Source organism: Panulirus ornatus, chromosome 48 (genome assembly GCF_036320965.1).
Source record: "Panulirus ornatus isolate Po-2019 chromosome 48, ASM3632096v1, whole genome shotgun sequence".
In the NCBI taxonomy this organism is placed as follows: Eukaryota; Metazoa; Arthropoda; class Malacostraca; order Decapoda; family Palinuridae; genus Panulirus; species Panulirus ornatus.
In genome coordinates, this window is record NC_092271.1 from 27,718,677 (window position 1) to 27,740,354 (window position 21,678).

Below are 21,678 nucleotides of genomic sequence, written 5' to 3' on the forward strand. Positions count from 1 at the left end.
ACACAATGATCACTTGGATTATGAGAACACCACCTGATTTAAAAAACAAAGTCAATACCCATTAGGTGTATGACAAAAAGGAATGCGATTATCATTACACTCATTTAAGTTACATCATTTGAGAAAATCTAAGAATCTAAAACCAATTTCGCTCATTTAGTGAATAATTCGTCTCATAATTTTGCAAAAATATCTCATGAATATTTTCATCTGCAGTGAATAATGCACTTTATATAGATGCCAGTTTGATAATATAATTAGTTCTATTACATATATAAAGTTCATGCATAATTCAGCTTAGAACATGTCTAAATTAATCTATTCATTCATCAAATATAATAAAACAACAGCTTGATAAAAAATTAATAACATTATACAATAATGTCAACTTTGTATCAAGGAACAACCACCATCATGAGCAATTGCCTGGAAAGATAAAGAAATTTTAATGACTTCTAAATTTATATTCAGTTCAAACCTTGCTGAGTTCTAAATATGGCAACAGAATAAGACTGATAGCCTTAGAGACTGCTACAGATTATGATAGGTACTTACCTAGCATTACAGATATGGCAAACAAACGGCTTTTCACCAGTATGAATTCGTTCATGTCTTTCTTTATGTTCTTTCCGCTTGAACTTTTTCCCACAGTGAACACAATCATATTTGCGTATATGGAAGTGATGATCTTCTACATGACGACGAAGAAGGTTTGCATTAGCAAGTGTGACAAGACAAAGCTGACACTGCCGAGCCTGTAAGTCAATGAGGCTTGTAAGTTTGCAGTTTCAATGAAGAGTTCAAGACGGGATTCAATCTCATATTCTAATACTATGACTGACTACATCAACATGGATGCCCTGAATGCATGTCCATGGAATACCATTGGAGAATTGAGAAAAACAATTCTCTAAAAGGATGCAGTATAAATTAGATCATTCACACACTCAAGTTCTTTGAATAATGCAAAGAGAAATCTACAAAATATCATATCAAGGTATTACACAGGAAACTCTTTTTACCTATAGAGAACAATATGCATGGGGCAAATAACATGCCATTAATCAAGGCCATCTCAGGTGAAAGAAAAAAGTTATATAGAAATACAGTAGAAATTAATCTGGGCTCCACAAGAGTTTCGAAACCTGATTCTTAAAGGAATAAAGGTTATATGAAGAAGGAAAGACAAAAGGAGGAGAATTCCAAAGCTTAGGTCATCGAGGGAAGAAGGAGGCATCATTACAGCTCATCCTTGAGTGGTTGGTCTCCACAGAAAACTATTTGTATAAAATTGTGGATGAATGTGACAAGCTAAATAAAGAGAGAGAATGCTGGCAACATACTTAAGTTTGAAATGCTATATGATAGTTCAACTCTTTAGCTCCATGGTTAGACTTCTGTTATATGAGTGGTTGTGCTTTCTTCAACATTATTCACAAAATACTGCCTTTATAAGCAGTGTGACCAAACTTAAGAAGCATTGCCTGCTGTTGGCCTAATGTAAGATGTGATAAGCTTGCTGCATATTGTTCTTATCCCTACTTGAATGCTTTTCTTATATTTGTCAATAGACAATATGCATCTTTTAAGATTTCCCTAATGTGAGACTGGCGACAGGATAGAGATGATGTCAACTCCCAAATCCCACTAAACATGTTTATGTTGATGCTTACTTTCACCATATCCCACCCTCATAACTTTACACTTAATCATGCTGAATTTCATTAACCATGAATCAGACTAACTTTGGAGTTTGTCCATGTTCCCTGTGAGCTGATGCAATGCAATAGACTTTTTACCTCATTCATGACTTTGCCATCATCTGTAAACATATTCCAGCAAAGTTTAAGCCTTCAAGCAAGGAATGGCTATATCTACATGCCATATTAGTGATATAAAAGAATACACAGAGGCAAGTGGAATGTACACATCAACAAGGAAAATTCTTAAAAATATAACCAAATAAACTGTAAGCTAAAGTTCATATCTGAAAAAGACAATATATGATTAATTCAATTACATACATAAATTCAATATACCATCTGCAATATACAACTGAATAAATACATGAAACAAGACCCAGCCTTACATTTCAATCACTTAAACAACCAAATTCCAAATTCATGGCCCATATACATGCATCCAAATGCTTTCAAGGGCACATCACCCACACTACAGTTGACAAACATCAACCTCAACAAACCTCTCCCCAAGATATATCCTCGCAAATCTACACTACCCAAAGAAGTTTCATGCTCTTGTACCTTAAGCCTGGTTAGCATTCATTATCGTGAGTATATAGATAGAATTAACCACACACAACCTGTCCTGCTCATGCTGTCACCATCTTGAATAAAACAAAAAACTTTTAATGCTCAACACTAGCTCATCATAAACAAAACTCCAATATCTCATCTACATCTAGTGAGAGCCTAGTGATCCCCCCCCCCAAAAAAAAAGGGATCCTAGGACCCATATAACAACAATGACATCTCTTATACCAAGATCTGGTGAGCCTCTACAGTTTGTTGTCATTGCATAGCTTCAAAATTTCTAATTTACCTACATACTTCTTTTGGCACCTGTTTACCTTTTCCTGTCCTAGCACTGTAGCATGAACAAAACACCAAGCTGATCACCTGCAGTTTTGTATACTCTGACGAGATATTTCTAAGCTAGGCTAAGGATGATTAGGTTACATAGGCTAATCTAATACAACCCTAACTCAGCTTTTTTTTTTCTTTTTGAGAGAGAGTGAGACACAAAGAGGTTTTAAGATGATCCAACCAAGCCATAAAGGAAAAATCCTTACTTGCCTCTTTCTTCTATTCATTTTTTTAGAATATGATGATATGGGTGGGGAAGATTTGTACCCTAATAACTGCACTCAGTGTCTCTCACCTGGGAAATTGGAGTGAGTAATGGAGGACCATTTGGGCTGCCAAGGGAGGAAGGTATGGTTACCACTGTCATGCGAAGACCATCACTACTGCTGCTTGGGGGGTCACCATCATCTTCCTCCTGATGTCATTATCAAGAATTAATGATACAAGAAATCCAAACTCTGTCTGCTACAATATGTTGATAAGCTAGTGATCATCTGACTTTATTCATGGCAGAAATTTAAAATCAAAGCATAAGGCACTTGGTGACTAATAAAATCATTTTCACTTTATATATATATATATATATATATATATATATATATATATATATATATATATATATATTCTTTTCTTTTTCTTTCATACTATTCGCCATTTCCCGCATTAGCGAGGTAGCGTTAAGAACAGAGGACTGGGCCTTTGAGGGAATATCCTCGCCTGGCCCCCCTTCTCTCTCTCTCTCTCTCTCTCTCTCTCTCTATATATATATATATATATATATATATAACTTTTTTTATCTACATCAAGTCTTGAAAATTATCTGGGAATACAAATCAGCAATGAATAAATAAAAAAGTTATTTGTCTGTTACTACAACATTCCCACATTCAATAAACAAAATTAAATATTTAAAGAAGGATAAGAATAAGCTTTCAATAATATATCAATGATGCAAATCAATAAATATCATCATGATTTTAATGCTAGTGTATGAGTTTCAAGCATGGAAGTGCAGAACAGGAACTTTTGAAACAAAAGCATGCAAAAGAAAACAAATCTAGTGGTACCCTTAATCATTGGATATTTAATTTGTAATTAATTCACAAGGATATGCATCTAATCGAGCAATCACCTACACATCAAATCTACACAAAATACATCAAAAACCAAACTAAAGTATTTACAGTATTTCCGAGTTACACAGTATACATTCCTTACACACACACACACACACACATATATATATATATATATATAGTTAAGAACAGAGGACTGGGCCTTTGATATATATATATATATATATATATATATATATATATATATATATATATATATATATATATATATATTATCCCTGGGGATAGGGGAGAAAGAATACTTCCCACGTATTCCCTGTGTGTCGTAAAAGGCGACTAAAAGGGGAGGGAGCGGGGGGCTGGAAATCCTCCCCTCTTGTTTTTTTTTTTAATTTTCCAAAGGAAGGAACAGAGAAGGGGGCCAGGTGAGGATGTTCCCTCAGAGGCCCGGTCCTCTGTTCTTGGCGCTACCTTGCTAATGCGGGAAATGGCGAATAGTTTGAAAAAAAAAATATATATATATATATATATATATATATATATATATATATATATATATACATATATATATATATATATATATATATATATATATATATATATATATATATTTTTCATCCTATTCGCCATTTCCTGCGATAGCGAGGTAGTGTTAAGAACAGAGGACTGGGCCTTTGAGGGAATATCCTCACCTGGCCCTCTTCTCTGTTCCTTCTTTTGGAAAATTAAAAAAAAAAATGAGAGGGGAGGATTTCCAGCCCCCCCGCTCCCTTCCCTTTTAGTCGCCTTCTACGACACGCAGGGAATACGTGGGAAGTATTCTTTCTCCCCTATCGCCAGGGAATTATATATATATATATATATATATATATATATATATATATATATATATATATATATATATATATATATATATATATATATATAAAATGTGGTGTGTGGCATGCGTGTGTGCATTACCAGACTCTGCCTTCTTGAAGTTACACTGTGAGTGAAAAGTCACTTTTGATGAGGCTGTAAAATCATCATTTGACTAGAGAAAGAACAGTGTCATCAAAGAGTTTCTCATTTCAAAGAAATCCATCTTGTCCCTCCTACTGAGTGCAGTGCAGCCTTGGGGCTCCAAGATTCCCTGGAAAAAGCATCCTGGGTAACAGCTAGACCCTTTCAGGAAAGAATTCTGGGTTGATTACAAATAAATGAATAATCCACCTCTGACTCATGAAGCACTATCTGACCCATTCCAAGATGTCCTCTCTCCCACAGAACACACACACACTCATGCAACACTTCTCGAAAATCAGCCACAAACCAAACTCACCCCTTAACAGGAAAGTCATGAAAAACTTATGCAAAATCCACACACACAAAAAAAAAAACACTCTTCACTCCCACTGATACAAGAAATACAATTAAAACAAAGAACTCTCCTGCCCTAGAAGTCCCTTCTAACTTAATGAAATTCCTGCAGCACTATAAAGCCAACCATATACACCAGGCATGACCACCAGTCATAAAGTGTAGTGACATGTTTTGGTTAGTGGGAATGATCATCCATTCAAGGTGACTAAAAAGGGTGTGAGGTGGAACTGTGTCTGTATGAGGTTAAGTGAAAGACTGAAGACTAACATGAAGATGCAAAGGTTCTGTTCTGGATGAACCACTGTTCCAAAAGTGTAATGTAATTAGGTGGTTTGAGGGGGTTTAGGATTGTTATCATGTAGGCAAATTTTCAGATGCAAGGTATTTTATTGTGGAACAAGGAGTAGCTGGATATCTATAAGTGTTTGAACTGTAAGTGGAACAAAGTCATTTAAGTGAAAGTCTGGCATATTATCAGGAACTGTTGCAGGAGAGTTCTTTAAGGTTTAACTGCACTACTTGCATCAGTGGGAGAGAAAGGTGAGGGAGCAGTTGTTTCTGGAAGGATTTTGTGTAGGTTCTACATGTTCTCCTACCTAGGGGTCTAGTTAATTTGTGACTGATTTTTTGGTAGAGTCTCATGAGTATGCTTGTTTTCTTTGGGAAAATAGATCTCACTGGACTGGGTTAGAAGTGCTTCATGAGTCGGTTCGGTAGGTGCAGATCTTTTTAACATGCCATAGTTAGTCTATTACTACCCCAAGACCCCTTTCTAAAAGTGTTCTTATGATATTTCAGAAACCCTTTTCCTGGATCTTCTATATACAAAGGCTGTGCTACACTCAGTAGCAGGGCTTGGATATATATATATATATATATATATATATTTTTTATTATTATACTTTGTCGCTGTCTCCCGCGTTTGCGAGGTAGCGCAAGGAAACAGACGAAAGAAATGCCCCCCCCCCATACACATGTATATACATACGTCCACACACGCAAATATACATACCTACACAGCTTTCCATGGTTTACCCCAGACGCTTCACATGCCTTGCTTCAATCCAATGACAGCACGTCAACCCCGGTATACCACATCGCTCCAATTCACTCTATTCCTTGCCCTCCTTTCACCCTCCTGCATGTTCAGGCCCCGATCACACAAAATCTTTTTCACTTCATCTTTCCACCTCCAATTTGGTCTCCCTCTTCTCCTTGTTCCCTCCACCTCCGACACATATATCCTCTTGGTCAATCTTTCCTCACTCATTCTCTCCATGTGCCCAAACCATTTCAAAACACCCTCTTCTGCTCTCTCAACCACGCTCTTTTTATTTCCACACATCTCTCTTACCCTTACGTTACTCACTCGATTAAACCACCTCACACCACACATTGTCCTCAAACATCTCATTTCCAGCACATCCATCCTCCTGCACACCACTCTATCCATAGCCCACGCCTCGCAACATAGCAAACCATTGCTTTGTCGCTGTCTCCCGCGTTTGCGAGGTAGCGCAAGGAAACAGACGAAAGAAATGGCCCAACCCACCCCCATACACATGTATATACATACGTCCACACACGCAAATATACATACCTACACAGCTTTCCATGGTTTACCCCAGACGCTTCACATGCCCTGATTCAATCCACTGACAGCACGTCAACCCCGGTATACCACATCGCTCCAATTCACTCTATTCCTTGCCCTCCTTTCACCCTCCTGCATGTTCAGGCCCCGATCACACAAAATCTTTTTCACTCCATCTTTCCACCTCCAATTTGGTCTCCCTCTTCTCCTTGTTCCCTCCACCTCCGACACATATATCCTCTTGGTCAATCTTTCCTCACTCATTCTCTCCATGTGCCCAAACCATTTCAAAACATCCTCTTCTGCTCTCTCAACCACGCTCTTTTTATTTCCACACATCTCTCTTACCTTACGTTACTTACTCGATCAAACCACCTCACACCACACATTGTCCTCAAACATCTCATTTCCAGCACATCCATCCTCCTGCACACCACTCTATCCATAGCCCACACCTCGCAACCATACAACATTGTTGGAACCACTATTCCTTCAAACATACCCATTTTTGCTTTCCGAGATAATGTTCTCGACTTCCACACATTCTTCAAGGCTCCCAGAATTTTCGCCCCCTCCCCCATCCTATGATCCACTTCCGCTTCCATGGTTCCATCCGCTGCCAGATCCACTCCCAGGTATCTAAAACACTTTACTTCCTCAGTTTTTCTCCATTCAAACTCACCTCCCAATTGACTTGACCCTCAACCCTACTGTACCTAATAACCTTGCTCTTATTCACATTTACTCTTAACTTTCTTCTTTCACACATTTTACCAAACTCAGTCACCAGCTTCTGCAGTTTCTCACATGAATCAGCCACATATTTTTTTTTTCAAACTATTCGCCATTTCCCGCGTTAGCGAGGTAGGGTTAAGAACAGAGGACTGGGCCTTTTTTGGAATATCCTCACCTGGCCCCCTCTGTTCCTTCTTTTGGAAAATTAAAAAAAAAACAAGAGGGGAGGATTTCCAGCCCCCCGCTCCCTCCCCTTTTAGTCGCCTTCTACGACACGCAGGGAATAAGTGGGAAGTATTCTTAATCCCCTATCCCCAGGGATAATATATATATATATATATATATATATATATATATATATATATATATATATATATATATATATATATATATATATATTTTTCATCCTATTTGCCATTTCCTGCGATAGCGAGGTAGTGTTAAGAACAGAGGACTGGGCCTTTGAGGGAATATCCTCACCTGGCCCTCTTCTCTGTTCCTTCTTTTGGAAAATTAAAAAAAAAAATGAGAGGGGAGGATTTCCAGCCCCCCGCTCCCTTCCCTTTTAGTCGCCTTCTACGACACGCAGGGAATATGTGGGAAGTATTCTTTCTCCCCTATCGCCAGGGAATTATATATATATATATATATATATATATATATATATATATGTTTCCTTGCGCTACCTCGCAAACGCGGGAGACAGCGACAAAGTATAAAAAAAAAAAAAAAAAAAAAAATATATATATATATATATATATATATATATATATATATATAAAATGTGGTGTGTGGCATGCGTGTGTGCATTACCAGACTCTGCCTTCTTGAAGTTACACTGTGAGTGAAAAGTCACTTTTGATGAGGCTGTAAAATCATCATTTGACTAGAGAAAGAACAGTGTCATCAAAGAGTTTCTCATTTCAAAGAAATCCATCTTGTCCCTCCTACTGAGTGCAGTGCAGCCTTGGGGCTCCAAGATTCCCTGGAAAAAGCATCCTGGGTAACAGCTAGACCCTTTCAGGAAAGAATTCTGGGTTGATTACAAATAAATGAATAATCCACCTCTGACTCATGAAGCACTATCTGACCCATTCCAAGATGTCCTCTCTCCCACAGAACACACACACACTCATGCAACACTTCTCGAAAATCAGCCACAAACCAAACTCACCCCTTAACAGGAAAGTCATGAAAAACTTATGCAAAATCCACACACACAAAAAAAAAACACTCTTCACTCCCACTGATACAAGAAATACAATTAAAACAAAGAACTCTCCTGCCCTAGAAGTCCCTTCTAACTTAATGAAATTCCTGCAGCACTATAAAGCCAACCATATACACCAGGCGTGACCACCAGTCATAAAGTGTAGTGACATGTTTTGGTTAGTGGGAATGATCATCCATTCAAGGTGACTAAAAAGGGTGTGAGGTGGAACTGTGTCTGTATGAGGTTAAGTGAAAGACTGAAGACTAACATGAAGATGCAAAGGTTCTGTTCTGGATGAACCACTGTTCCAAAAGTGTAATGTAATTAGGTGGTTTGAGGGGGTTTAGGATTGTTATCATGTAGGCAAATTTTCAGATGCAAGGTATTTTATTGTGGAACAAGGAGTAGCTGGATATCTATAAGTGTTTGAACTGTAAGTGGAACAAAGTCATTTAAGTGAAAGTCTGGCATATGATCAGGAACTGTTGCAGGAGAGTTCTTTAAGGTTTAACTGCACTACTTGCATCAGTGGGAGAGAAAGGTGAGGGAGCAGTTGTTTCTGGAAGGATTTTGTGTAGGTTCTACATGTTCTCCTGCCTAGGGGTCTAGTTAATTTGTGACTGATTTTTTGGTAGAGTCTCATGAGTATGCTTGTTTTCTTTGGGAAAATAGATCTCACTGGACTGGGTTAGAAGTGCTTCATGAGTCGGTTCGGTAGGTGCAGATCTTTTTAACATGCCATAGTTAGTCTATTACTACCCCAAGACCCCTTTCTAAAAGTGTTCTTATGATATTTCAGAAACCCTTTTCCTGGATCTTCTATATACAAAGGCTGTGCTACACTCAGTAGCAGGGCTTGGATATATATATATATATATATATATATATTTTTTATTATTATACTTTGTCGCTGTCTCCCGCGTTTGCGAGGTAGCGCAAGGAAACAGACGAAAGAAATGCCCCCCCCCCATACACATGTATATACATACGTCCACACACGCAAATATACATACCTACACAGCTTTCCATGGTTTACCCCAGACGCTTCACATGCCTTGCTTCAATCCAATGACAGCACGTCAACCCCGGTATACCACATCGCTCCAATTCACTCTATTCCTTGCCCTCCTTTCACCCTCCTGCATGTTCAGGCCCCGATCACACAAAATCTTTTTCACTTCATCTTTCCACCTCCAATTTGGTCTCCCTCTTCTCCTTGTTCCCTCCACCTCCGACACATATATCCTCTTGGTCAATCTTTCCTCACTCATCCTCTCCATGTGCCCAAACCACTTCAAAACACCCTCTTCTGCTCTCTCAACCACGCTCTTTTTATTTCCACACATCTCTCTTACCCTTACGTTACTCACTCGATTAAACCACCTCACACCACACATTGTCCTCAAACATCTCATTTCCAGCACATCCATCCTCCTGCGCACAACTCTATCCATAGCCCACGCCTCGCAACCATAGCAAACCATTGCTTTGTCGCTGTCTCCCGCGTTTGCGAGGTAGCGCAAGGAAACAGACGAAAGAAATGGCCCAACCCACCCCCATACACATGTATATACATACGTCCACACACGCAAATATACATACCTACACAGCTTTCCATGGTTTACCCCAGACGCTTCACATGCCCTGATTCAATCCACTGACAGCACGTCAACCCCGGTATACCACATCGCTCCAATTCACTCTATTCCTTGCCCTCCTTTCACCCTCCTGCATGTTCAGGCCCCGATCACACAAAATCTTTTTCACTCCATCTTTCCACCTCCAATTTGGTCTCCCTCTTCTCCTCGTTCCCTCCACCTCCGACACATATATCCTCTTGGTCAATCTTTCCTCACTCATTCTCTCCATGTGCCCAAACCATTTCAAAACATCCTCTTCTGCTCTCTCAACCACGCTCTTTTTATTTCCACACATCTCTCTTACCCTTACGTTACTTACTCGATCAAACCACCTCACACCACACATTGTCCTCAAACATCTCATTTCCAGCACATCCATCCTCCTGCACACCACTCTATCCATAGCCCACACCTCGCAACCATACAACATTGTTGGAACCACTATTCCTTCAAACATACTCATTTTTGCTTTCCGAGATAATGTTCTCGACTTCCACACATTCTTCAAGGCTCCCAGAATTTTCGCCCCCTCCCCCATCCTATGATCCACTTCCGCTTCCATGGTTCCATCCGCTGCCAGATCCACTCCCAGGTATCTAAAACACTTTACTTCCTCCAGTTTTTCTCCATTCAAACTCACCTCCCAATTGACTTGACCCTCAACCCTACTGTACCTAATAACCTTGCTCTTATTCACATTTACTCTTAACTTTCTTCTTTCACACACTTTACCAAACTCAGTCACCAGCTTCTGCAGTTTCTCACATGAATCAGCCACATATTTTTTTTTCATACTATTTGCCATTTCCCGCATTAGCCAGGTAGCGTTATGAACAGAAGACTGAGCCTTTGAGGGAATATCCCCACTTGGCACTCATCTCTGTTCCTCTTTTGGAAAATTAAAAAAAAACGAGAGGGAAGGATTTCCAGCCACCCGCTCCCTCCCCTTTTAGTCGCCTTCGTGTCATAGAAGGCGACTAAAAAGGGAGGGAGCGGGTTGCTGGAAATCCTCCCCTCTCGTTTTTTTTTAATTTTCCAAAAGAAGGACCTCTTTCTAAAGGCTCTTGCAGCCCAAGGATGTGCTGCAGGGAAATGTATACTCCTTTAGAGCAAGAAGTTCTTTGGCAAAACCTTTGTCCCAGTGATAAAGTCTCACCAAAGGTGACTTTTCACTCAGCTTAAACTCTTTCAGGTGGTGTCCAGTAACACACACACAGACACATTTATTTATTTCATTTCTACTTATTTTGCTTTGCCGCTGTCTCCCGCGTTAGCGAGGCAGTGCAAGGAAACTGATGAAAGAATGGCCCAATCCACCCACATACGCATGTATATACATACACGTCCACACATGCAAATATACATACCTATACATCTCAATGTATACATATATATACACACACAGACATATACATATATACACATGTACATAATTCATAGTCTGCCTTTATTCATTCCCATCGCCACCTTGCCACACATGAAAATAACAACCCCCTCCCCCCTCATGTGTGCGAGGTAGCGCTAGGAAAAGACAACAAAGGCCCCATTCATTCACACTCAGTCTCTAGCTGTCATGTATAATGCACGAAACCACAGCTCCCTTTCCACATCCAGGCCCCACAGAACTTTCCATGGTTTACCCCAGACGCTTCACATGCCCTGGTTCAATCCATTGACAGCACGTCGACCCCGGTATACCAAATCGTTCCAATTCACTCTATTCCTTGCACGCCTTTCACCCTCCTGCATATTCAGGCCCCGATCACTCAAATTTTTTTTCACTCTATCTTTCCACCTCCAATTTGGTCTCCCACTTCTCCTCGTTCCCTCCACCTCTGACACATATATCCTCTTCGTCAACCTTTCCTCACTCATTCTCTCCATGTGACCAAACCATTTCAAAACACCCTCTTCTGCTCTCTCAACCACACTCTTTTCATCACCACATATCTCTCTTACTCTATTATTACTTACTCTATCAAACCACCGTACACCACATATTGTCCTCAAACATCTCACTTCCAGCACATCCACCCTCCTCCACACACCTCTATACATAGCCCACGCCTCGCAACCATATAACATTGTTGGAACCACTATTCCTTCAAACATACCCATTTTTGCTTTCCGAGATAATGCTCTCGACTTCCACACATTGTTCAACGCTCCCAGAATTTTCGCCCCCTCCCCCACCCTATGATTTACTTCCGCTTCCATGGTTCCATCCACTGCCAAACACACTCCCAGATATCTAAAACACTTCACTTCCTCCAGTTTTTCTCCATTCAAACTTACATCCCAATTATCTTGACCCCCAACCCTACTGTACCTAATAACCTTGCTCTTATTCACATTTACTCTCAACTTTCTTCTTTCACACATTTTACCAAACTCAGTCACCAGCTTCTGCAGTTTCTCACATGAATCAGCCACCAGCGCTGTATCATCAGCGAACAACAACTGACTCACTTCCCAAGCTCTCTCATCCACAACAGACAGCATGCTTGCCCCTCTTTCCAAAACTCTTGCATTCACCTCCCTAACAACCCCATCCATAAACAAATTAAACAACCATGGAGACATCACACACCCCTGCCGCAAACCTACATTCACTGAGAACCAATCACTTTCCTCTCTTCCTACACGTACACATGCCTTACATCCTCGATAAAAACTTTTCACTGCTTCTAACAACTTGCCTCCCACACCATATATTCTTAATACCTTCCACAGAGCATCTCTATCAACTCTATCATATGCCTTCTCCAGATCCATAAATGCTACATACAAATCCATTTGCTTTTCTAAGTATTTCTCACATACATTCTTCAAAGCAAACACCTGATCCACACATCCTCCACCACTTCTGAAACCACACTGCTCTTCCCCAATCTGATGCTCTGTACATGCCTTCACCCTCTCAATCAATACCCTCCCATATAATTTACCAGGAATACTCAACAAACTTATACCTCTGTAATTTGCCTTTGTACAATGGCACTATGCAAGCATTCCACCAATCCTCAGGCACCTCAACATGAATCATACATACATTAAATAACCTTACCAACCAGTCAACAATATAGTCACCCCCTTTTTTAACAAATTCCACTGCAATACCATCCAAACCCACTGCCTTGCCAGCTTTCATCTTCCTTCTTCGGCTCAGCCCTCTGTTTTAAATGTTACTTCACCAAGGCAGGAAATGGCGAATATGTATGAAAGAATATATATATATATATATATATATATATATATATATATATATATATATATATATATATATATATATATATATATATACACACATATATATACACATATATACACACACACACACACACACACACATATATATATATATATATATATATATATATATATATATATATATATATATATATATATATATATATATATATATATATATATATATATATTTATATTTATTTATTTTGCTTTGTCACTGTCTCCCGCATTTGCGAGGTAGCGCAAAGAAACAGAAGAAAGAAATGGCCCAACCCACCCCCATACACATGTATATACACACACGTCCACACACGCAAACATACACACCCATACATCTCTATGTACACATATATATACACACACAGACACATACATATATACCCATGCACACAATTCACACTGCCTGCCTTTATTCATTCCCATCGCCACCTCGCTACACGTGGAATAACAACCCCCTCCCCCCTTATGTGTGCGAGGTAGTGCTAGGAAAAGACAACAAAGGCCCCATTTGTTCACACTCAGTCTCTAGCTGTCATGTAATAATGCACTAAAACCACAGCTCCCTTTCCACATCCAGGCCCCACAGAACTTTCCATGGTTTACCCCAGACGCTTCACATGCCCTGGTTTTGGGAGCTGTGGTTTTGGTGCATTATACATATATATATATATATTATCCCTGGGGATAGGGGAGAAAGAATACTTCCCACGTATTCCCTGCGTGTCGTAGAAGGCGACTAAAAGGGGAGGGAGCGGGGGGCTGGAAATCCTCCCCTCTCAATTTTTTTTAATTTTCCAAAAGAAGGAACAGAGAAGGGGGCCAGGTGAGGATATTTCCTCAGTGGCCCAGTTCTCTGTTCTTAACGCTACCTCGCTAACGCGGGAAATGGCGAATAGTTTAAAAAAAAAAAAAAAAAAAAAAAAATATATATATATATATATATATATATATTGATTGTGTGTATAACATATATTAATCAAAGAGAAATCTACATAGTCTAATTCTTTAAAAACTTGAAAAAGTCAGTATCTAAAGTGAACATGCAATACTGGTAAGAAGCTCCAGCTACTTGCAGTTCTTTAATAAGGTCATGCACTTTACCTATTGCCCATGCTTATTATTGTAACAGAATTTCTAAGCATCTTGTTTACCTAGTAGATGCATGTTTCCACAGACCATGATTATAGTAATAATTCTATGTTTTACCATAACTCAAATGGGATAATTTATTACTAAAAAAGTAGTTGCTTTAGTATTAATATTACCAAATTTACTTAGAACATCAAATATAATCTCACACTGAATGAGTGATAAGAGATTTCAAGGACTTACAGGATTATGCTGTATACAATTTGATTTGACTTCAGGACTGTCAGAAAATTCAGTTTAGGGTAAATATTTACAAATCATATCAACTTTTTATTGACTATGGTCTGGATATATCAGTGAACAAGATTGCTCAAAGTCTGTTGAAGCATGCTGCTAAACTGCTCAAATAGCATACCTGATACTAAGAAATCATTTACCTGATAACCGCCACCTTGAGAATATGGAATTTATTTTTCATTTACAGAAGACATATAATTTAATGTAAAGAAGAAAGTAAAACTCATTAAACAATAGTTATTACACAGAAAAATAAAATGAAAAGTTATTTTCCAAATAGACTTCTGCTTTGGGATATCAGATGGGTTACATAAGCCTTACTTCAACAATGAAAAAAAAGGAGAAATGCATACTATCACAAATATCCACATTAAGTCTTAATTCTGACATCCTAACTGTCTAAACAAACTATTGATTTATTATCATACAGAATTTGAAAAACTTAACTTCATTTCTGTACACATAGCAAAGCTAATATTATGAACAACAAACTAAACTAAGTTCTAGTGCATCTGGTATTGTAAATTTAAGAAACAGCACAACATATTGCGCTGCAACATCTAATTAGTAGTCATAAAAAGTCTAAAAGATAAGTACAAGGTTCTCTATTTCTTTCATAATATAATTGCACAGCAATCCAAAATAGATATGAAACATATGTAAATCACAGCAAATGTGAAGACCCTAAGCTCACAAAATCCATGAAAATTTTAAAATATAATGGTTAGTATTCTATAAAACTATTATACATTTTATGACGGAGAAACTCATCTCCTTTACTCTCAAATCTAAAATTTTCTGAAGTGTTTTGTATGCTTCAAACCTCTAAATTCACCATCAGTATGTAAATTAAAACCAAATGAGAATAAAATAGCCCCACTTAAAGGAGCATAATATATCTACAGTAACAAATTGTATGTTACAAACTTGCTTCCATGCATCTTTGAAACCTGGCCCTCTTTCTGGCCACTTGTTTCCTATTAGTTATGGCTCAGATCTATATAACTATAATCATTCAATTCAACCTTTGCGAATGTCATATGATATATTACAACATCAATTTTAATCAACTTTGAAAGTTGGCCATCTTAGGCCCCTTTTATAAATAAACAGTAAAGAGCAGAGCCTCTAAATTCATACCTGACTTGTATTTTGATATAAGTATCACTGGCCCATTATTTTACAACAATCAGAGAATTGAACCTACATCAAAGCACTGAAACCAACTATTTACAAATTATTGGTGACAATAACTTTGCCATACCATATTACAATTGCAAAATTTTGGCATCCGTATAAAAAGAATAAGCAGAAATTGAAATAGAATAGATTGTTACTAATTTCTCTATATTTCTTTGCATGTCTCCAGTGGAATAAAGTTTGCCAACCACAACCTTTATATTCATATAATTCTAAATGCAATACTGTTTCAGATCATCATGCAGTAAGAGTACACATTTCACACCTACCCATATGTGTAACATACATAATCATAAATCTGAGTGCAGCAATACATTTTCAAGGTATACAATTTGCTTTGATTGGTATAGAGGAAAACATTTTAGCTGCTAATCTTTATTAGAAAAGATACAAAGCATACTACAAAAGTACCAAAAATACTCTCTACCAAAAAGTTTACAGAAATGGAATATTCTTTCTCTATACACAATGAGTACAAATTCAAGGCCCCAACTCACAATTTTACAAATACATGGAAGGCATAAAGATCACAGATGTTTTGATACAAGTAACTTCAGTAATTCGTTGTGCATAATTACACCATGACTTCTCACAGTGAATCAAATTACAATTTTCCCTATATCTCACTCTAATAATCTGTCTATTTGAATCTGAAAGCTTTAAAAAAAAATCTAAGGATGTGAATTATCACAAAGACTGAAATGGAAGAACAAAACATATATTAATGCATACTAGCAGTAAAATATGAAATATGATACTCACCGGAATTCATGAAATTAGATCAAAATAGACTTAGTGTACCTATAGAAAATTAATATTGTCATAAGATTAAATACCACAGATAATGACCACTACTTTAATAGCATTCTAAATCTTTGTAAGACCATAATATACATTGAATGATAAAGTACTGGTAATTCTCAACATGAAGTATAAATGTAATGTCTAAGACTATATGAAATAATTCTAAAGCAGGACATTTCTTGAAAATGGTGTTCATTGATACTTTCTTTAATGACAAGATTCAAAGTTCACTATTTTTTTTTATAAAGAGTACATGAATAACCACTGAGGAATCACTGCATAATCAATATCTTTATGTTAGCTAGGATGGGTGGACAAGAAGTATGACAAATATAACATGAAGTAATGCATTGGTTTAGATACTGAAATCATTTTAAGACCACATCAAATCAGTAAGCAATACCTTTTTCACATATGGTAAGGGGTACACCCTCGGACCTGTAATACTACCAAATTAATTTTCAAACCATTATAAGAATTGTGAATGACATGTGAGTAGATGCTAGAGGTCCCATCTCCCTCTGGTAAAGATATCCATTAATAATACATGTCTTAATCTGCTTGTACATGGTTTTCTTAATGAACATCCAACAGAAAACTTATGCTGGTACACAAGGATGAAGTACACATTCAAATGTTTGAAAATTAACTATGTTTATGGATCTAATGGGATGTTTCATGGTTTGACATGCAAACCAACCTTTTGCAGATGATAACTCAAAATAGAAGTAAATCAATATTTTCTATGAAGTAAATTAATATTTTCTATTACCAGAAAAGGTAAACCCCAAAACAGTGTCACGAATCGACAACCACCATAATAATTTACATGCAAGCAGCAGTGTATATCTCACCAAATTCATTGTTATGGTAAAGATCTACTATCTGGTGGATATCATATCAAAGAGCAGTCATTTCTTAATCAAAACATGTAAAACACAAAGTAAGAAAAAAGTGTCACAAATCAATACCTAACTTTAAGCAAACATTTCTGCACTGTCAGCAAACTCACTGTTATGATGAAATTGTTATAACATTTACTATCTGGTGTTAGTATCATCATGGAGAATAATCTATGAAAAAACATTTGAAAAAGAATGTAAGATCGAAAGCAGCATCACAAATTAATAATCAAACATCCACAAAAGACCTGAATAACACCAGGATTCTTTAATGCAAATTGGCCCTCAGGTAAGTAAAATATATATATATATATATATATATATATATATATATATATATATATATATATATATATATATATTCTTTTTTTCTTTCAAACTATTCGCCATTTCCCGCATTAGCGAGGTAGCGTTAAGAACAGAGGACTGGGCCTTTGAGGGAATACCCTCACCTGGCCCAATTCTCTGTTCCTTCTTTTGGAAAATTAAAAAAAAACGAGAGGGGAGGATTTCCAGCCCCCCGCTCCCTCCCCTTTTAGTCGCCTTCTACGACACGCAGGGAATACGTGGGAAGTATTCTTTCTCCCCTATCCCCAGGGAATATATATATATATATATATATATATATATATATATATATATATATATATATATATATATATTTTTTTTTTTTTGCTTTGTCGCTGTCTCCCGCGTTTGCGAGGTAGCGCAAGGAAACAGAGGAAAGAAATGGCCCACCCCCCCCATACACATGTATATACATACGTCCACACACGCAAATATACATACCTACACAGCTTTCCATGGTTTACCCCAGACGCTTCACATGCCTTGATTCAATCCACTGACAGCACGTCAACCCCGGTATACCACATCGCTCCAATTCACTCTATTCCTTGCCCTCCTTTCACCCTCCTGCATGTTCAGGCCCCGATCACACAAAATCTTTTTCACTCCATCTTTCCACCTCCAATTTGGTCTCCCTCTTCTCCTCGTTCCCTCCACCTCCGACACATATATTCTCTTGGTCAATCTTTCCTCACTCATTCTCTCCATGTGCCCGAACCGTTTCAAAACACCCTCTTCTGCTCTCTCAACCACGCTCTTTTTATTTCCACACATCTCTCTTACCCTTACGTTACTTACTCGATCAAACCACCTCACACCACATATTGTCCTCAAACATCTCATTTCCAGCACATCCATCCTCCTGCGCACAACTCTATCCATAGCCCACGTCTCGCAACCATACAACATTGTTGGAACCACTATTCCTTCAAACATACCCATTTTTGCTTTCCGAGATAATGTTCTCGACTTCCACACATTCTTCAAGGCTCCCAGAATTTTCGCCCCCTCCCCCACCCTATGATCCACTTCCGCTTCCATGGTTCCATCCGCTGCCAGATCCACTCCCAGATATCTAAAACACTTCACTTCCTCCAGTTTTTCTCCATTCAAACTCACCTCCCAATTGAAGGGGAAGAGCAGTGTGGTTTCAGGAGTGGTAGAGGATGTGTGGATCAGGTGTTTGCTTTGAAGAATGTATGTGAGAAATACTTAGAAAAGCAAATGGATTTGTATGTAGCATTTATGGATCTGGAGAAGGCATATGATAGAGTTGATAGAGATGCTCTGTGGAAGGTATTAAGAATATATGGTGTGGGAGGCAAGTTGTTAGAAGCAGTGAAAAGTTTTTATCGAGGATGTAAGGCATGTGTACGTGTAGGAAGAGAGGAAAGTGATTGGTTCTCAGTGAATGTAGGTTTGCGGCAGGGGTGTGTGATGTCTCCATGGTTGTTTAATTTGTTTATGGATGGGGTTGTTAGGGAGGTGAATGCAAGAGTTTTGGAAAGAGGGGCAAGTATGAAGTCTGTTGGGGATGATAGAGCTTGGGAAGTGAGTCAGTTGTTGTTCGCTGATGATACAGCGCTGGTGGCTGATTCATGTGAGAAACTGCAGAAGCTGGTGACTGAGTTTGGTAAAGTGTGTGAAAGAAGAAATTTAAGAGTAAATGTGAATAAGAGCAAGGTTATTAGGTACAGTAGGGTTGAGGGTCAGTCATATCTATATATATATATATATATATATATATATATATATATATATATATATATATATATATATATATATATATATATCAAGGATGTAAGGCATGTGTACATGTAGGAAGAGAAGAAAGTGATTGGTTCTCAGTGAATATAAGTTTGTGGCAGAGGTGTGTGATGTCTCCATGGTTGTTTAATTTGTTTATGGATGGGGTTGTTAGGGATGTGAATGCAAGAGTTTTGGAAAGAGGGGCAAGTATGCAGTCTGTTGTGGATGAGAGAGCTTGGGAAGTGAGTCAGCTGTTGGTCGCTGATGATACAGTGCTGGTGGCTGATTCATGTGAGAAACTGCAGAAGCTGGTGACTGAGTTTGGTAAAGTGTGTGAAAGAAGAAAGTTGAGAGAATGAGAATAAGAGCAAGGTTATTAGGTACGACAGGGTTGAGGGTCAAGTCAACTGGGAGGTAAGTTTGAATGGAGAAAAACTGGAGGAAGTGAAGTGTTTTAGATATCTGGGAGTGGATTCGGCAGTGGATGAAACCATGGAAGCGGAAGTGAATCATAGGGTGGGGGAGGGGGCGAAAATTCTGGGAGCCTTGAAGAATGTGTGGAAGTCGAGAACATTATCTCAGAAAGCAAAAATGGGTATGTTTGAAGGAATAGTGGTTCCAACAATATTGTATGGTTGCGAGGCATGAGTTATGCGAAGGAGGGTGGATGTGCTGGAAATGAGATGTTTGAGGACAATATGTGGTGTGAAGTGGTTTGATCGAGTAAGTAATAACAGGGTAAGAGAGATGTGTGGTAATAAAAAGAGTGTGGTCGAGAGAGCAGAAAAGGGTGTTTTGAAATGGTTTGGTCACATAGAGAGAATGAGTGAGGAAAGATTGACCAAGAGGATATATGTGTCAGAGGTGGAGAGAACGAGGAGAAGTGGGAGACCAAATTGGAGGAGGAAAGATGGAGTGAAAGAGATTTTGAGTGATCGGGGCCTGAACATGCAGGAGGGTGAAAGGTGCGCAAGGAATAGAGTGAATTGGAACGATGTGGTATACCGGGGTCGATGTGCTGTCAATGGACTGAACCAGGGCATGTGAAGCGTCTGGGGTAAACCATGGAAAGTTCTGTGGGGCCTGGATGTGGAAAGGGAGCTGTGCTTTCGGTGCATTATTACATAACAGCTAGAGACTGAGTTTGAACGAAATGGGGCCTTTGTTGTCTTTTCCTAGCGCTACCTTGCACACATGAGGGGGAAGGGGGGTTGTTATTCCATGTGTGGCGAGGTGGCGATGGGAATGATTAAAGGCAGACAGTATGAATTATGTACATGTGTATATATATATATATATATATATATATATATATATATATATATATGTCTGTGTGTGTATATATATGTATACATTGAGATGTATAGGTATGTATATATGCGTGTGTGGACATGTATGTATATACATGTGTATGTGGGTGGCTTGGGCCATTCTTTCGTCTGTTTCCTTGTGCTACCTCGCTAACGCGGGAGACAGTGACAAAGCAAAATAATAATAAACATATATATATTATTTATTTATTTATATTCATTATACTTTGTCGCTGTCTCCCGCGTTTGCGAGGTAGCGCAAGGAAACAGACGAAAGAAATGGCCCACCCCCCCCATACACATGTATATACATACGTCCACACACACAAATATACATACCTGCACAGCTTTCCATGGTTCACCCCAGACGCCTCACATGCCTTGATTCAATCCACTGACAGCACGTCAACCCCGGTATACCACATCGCTCCAATTCACTCTATTCCTTGCCCTCCTTTCACCCTCCTGCATGTTCAGGCCCCGATCACACAAAATCTTTTTCAC

At 38.4% G+C, this 21,678-nt stretch overlaps 1 protein-coding gene across 3 annotated transcripts in view; it reads right to left on the reverse strand.

The window, feature by feature from the left end:
- Positions 1-21,678, reverse strand: part of LOC139763903 (uncharacterized) — a 181,455-nt gene that overhangs the window by 8,351 nt on the left and 151,426 nt on the right. For all 3 annotated transcript variants that reach the window (XM_071690322.1, XM_071690324.1, XM_071690323.1), the window contains exons 5-6: positions 2,902-3,021; positions 556-755 (exon numbers count right to left, since the gene is read on the reverse strand). In XM_071690322.1, the coding sequence (XP_071546423.1) occupies positions 556-755; positions 2,902-3,021 (320 nt within the window). The remainder of the gene's footprint in view (positions 1-555; positions 756-2,901; positions 3,022-21,678) is intronic.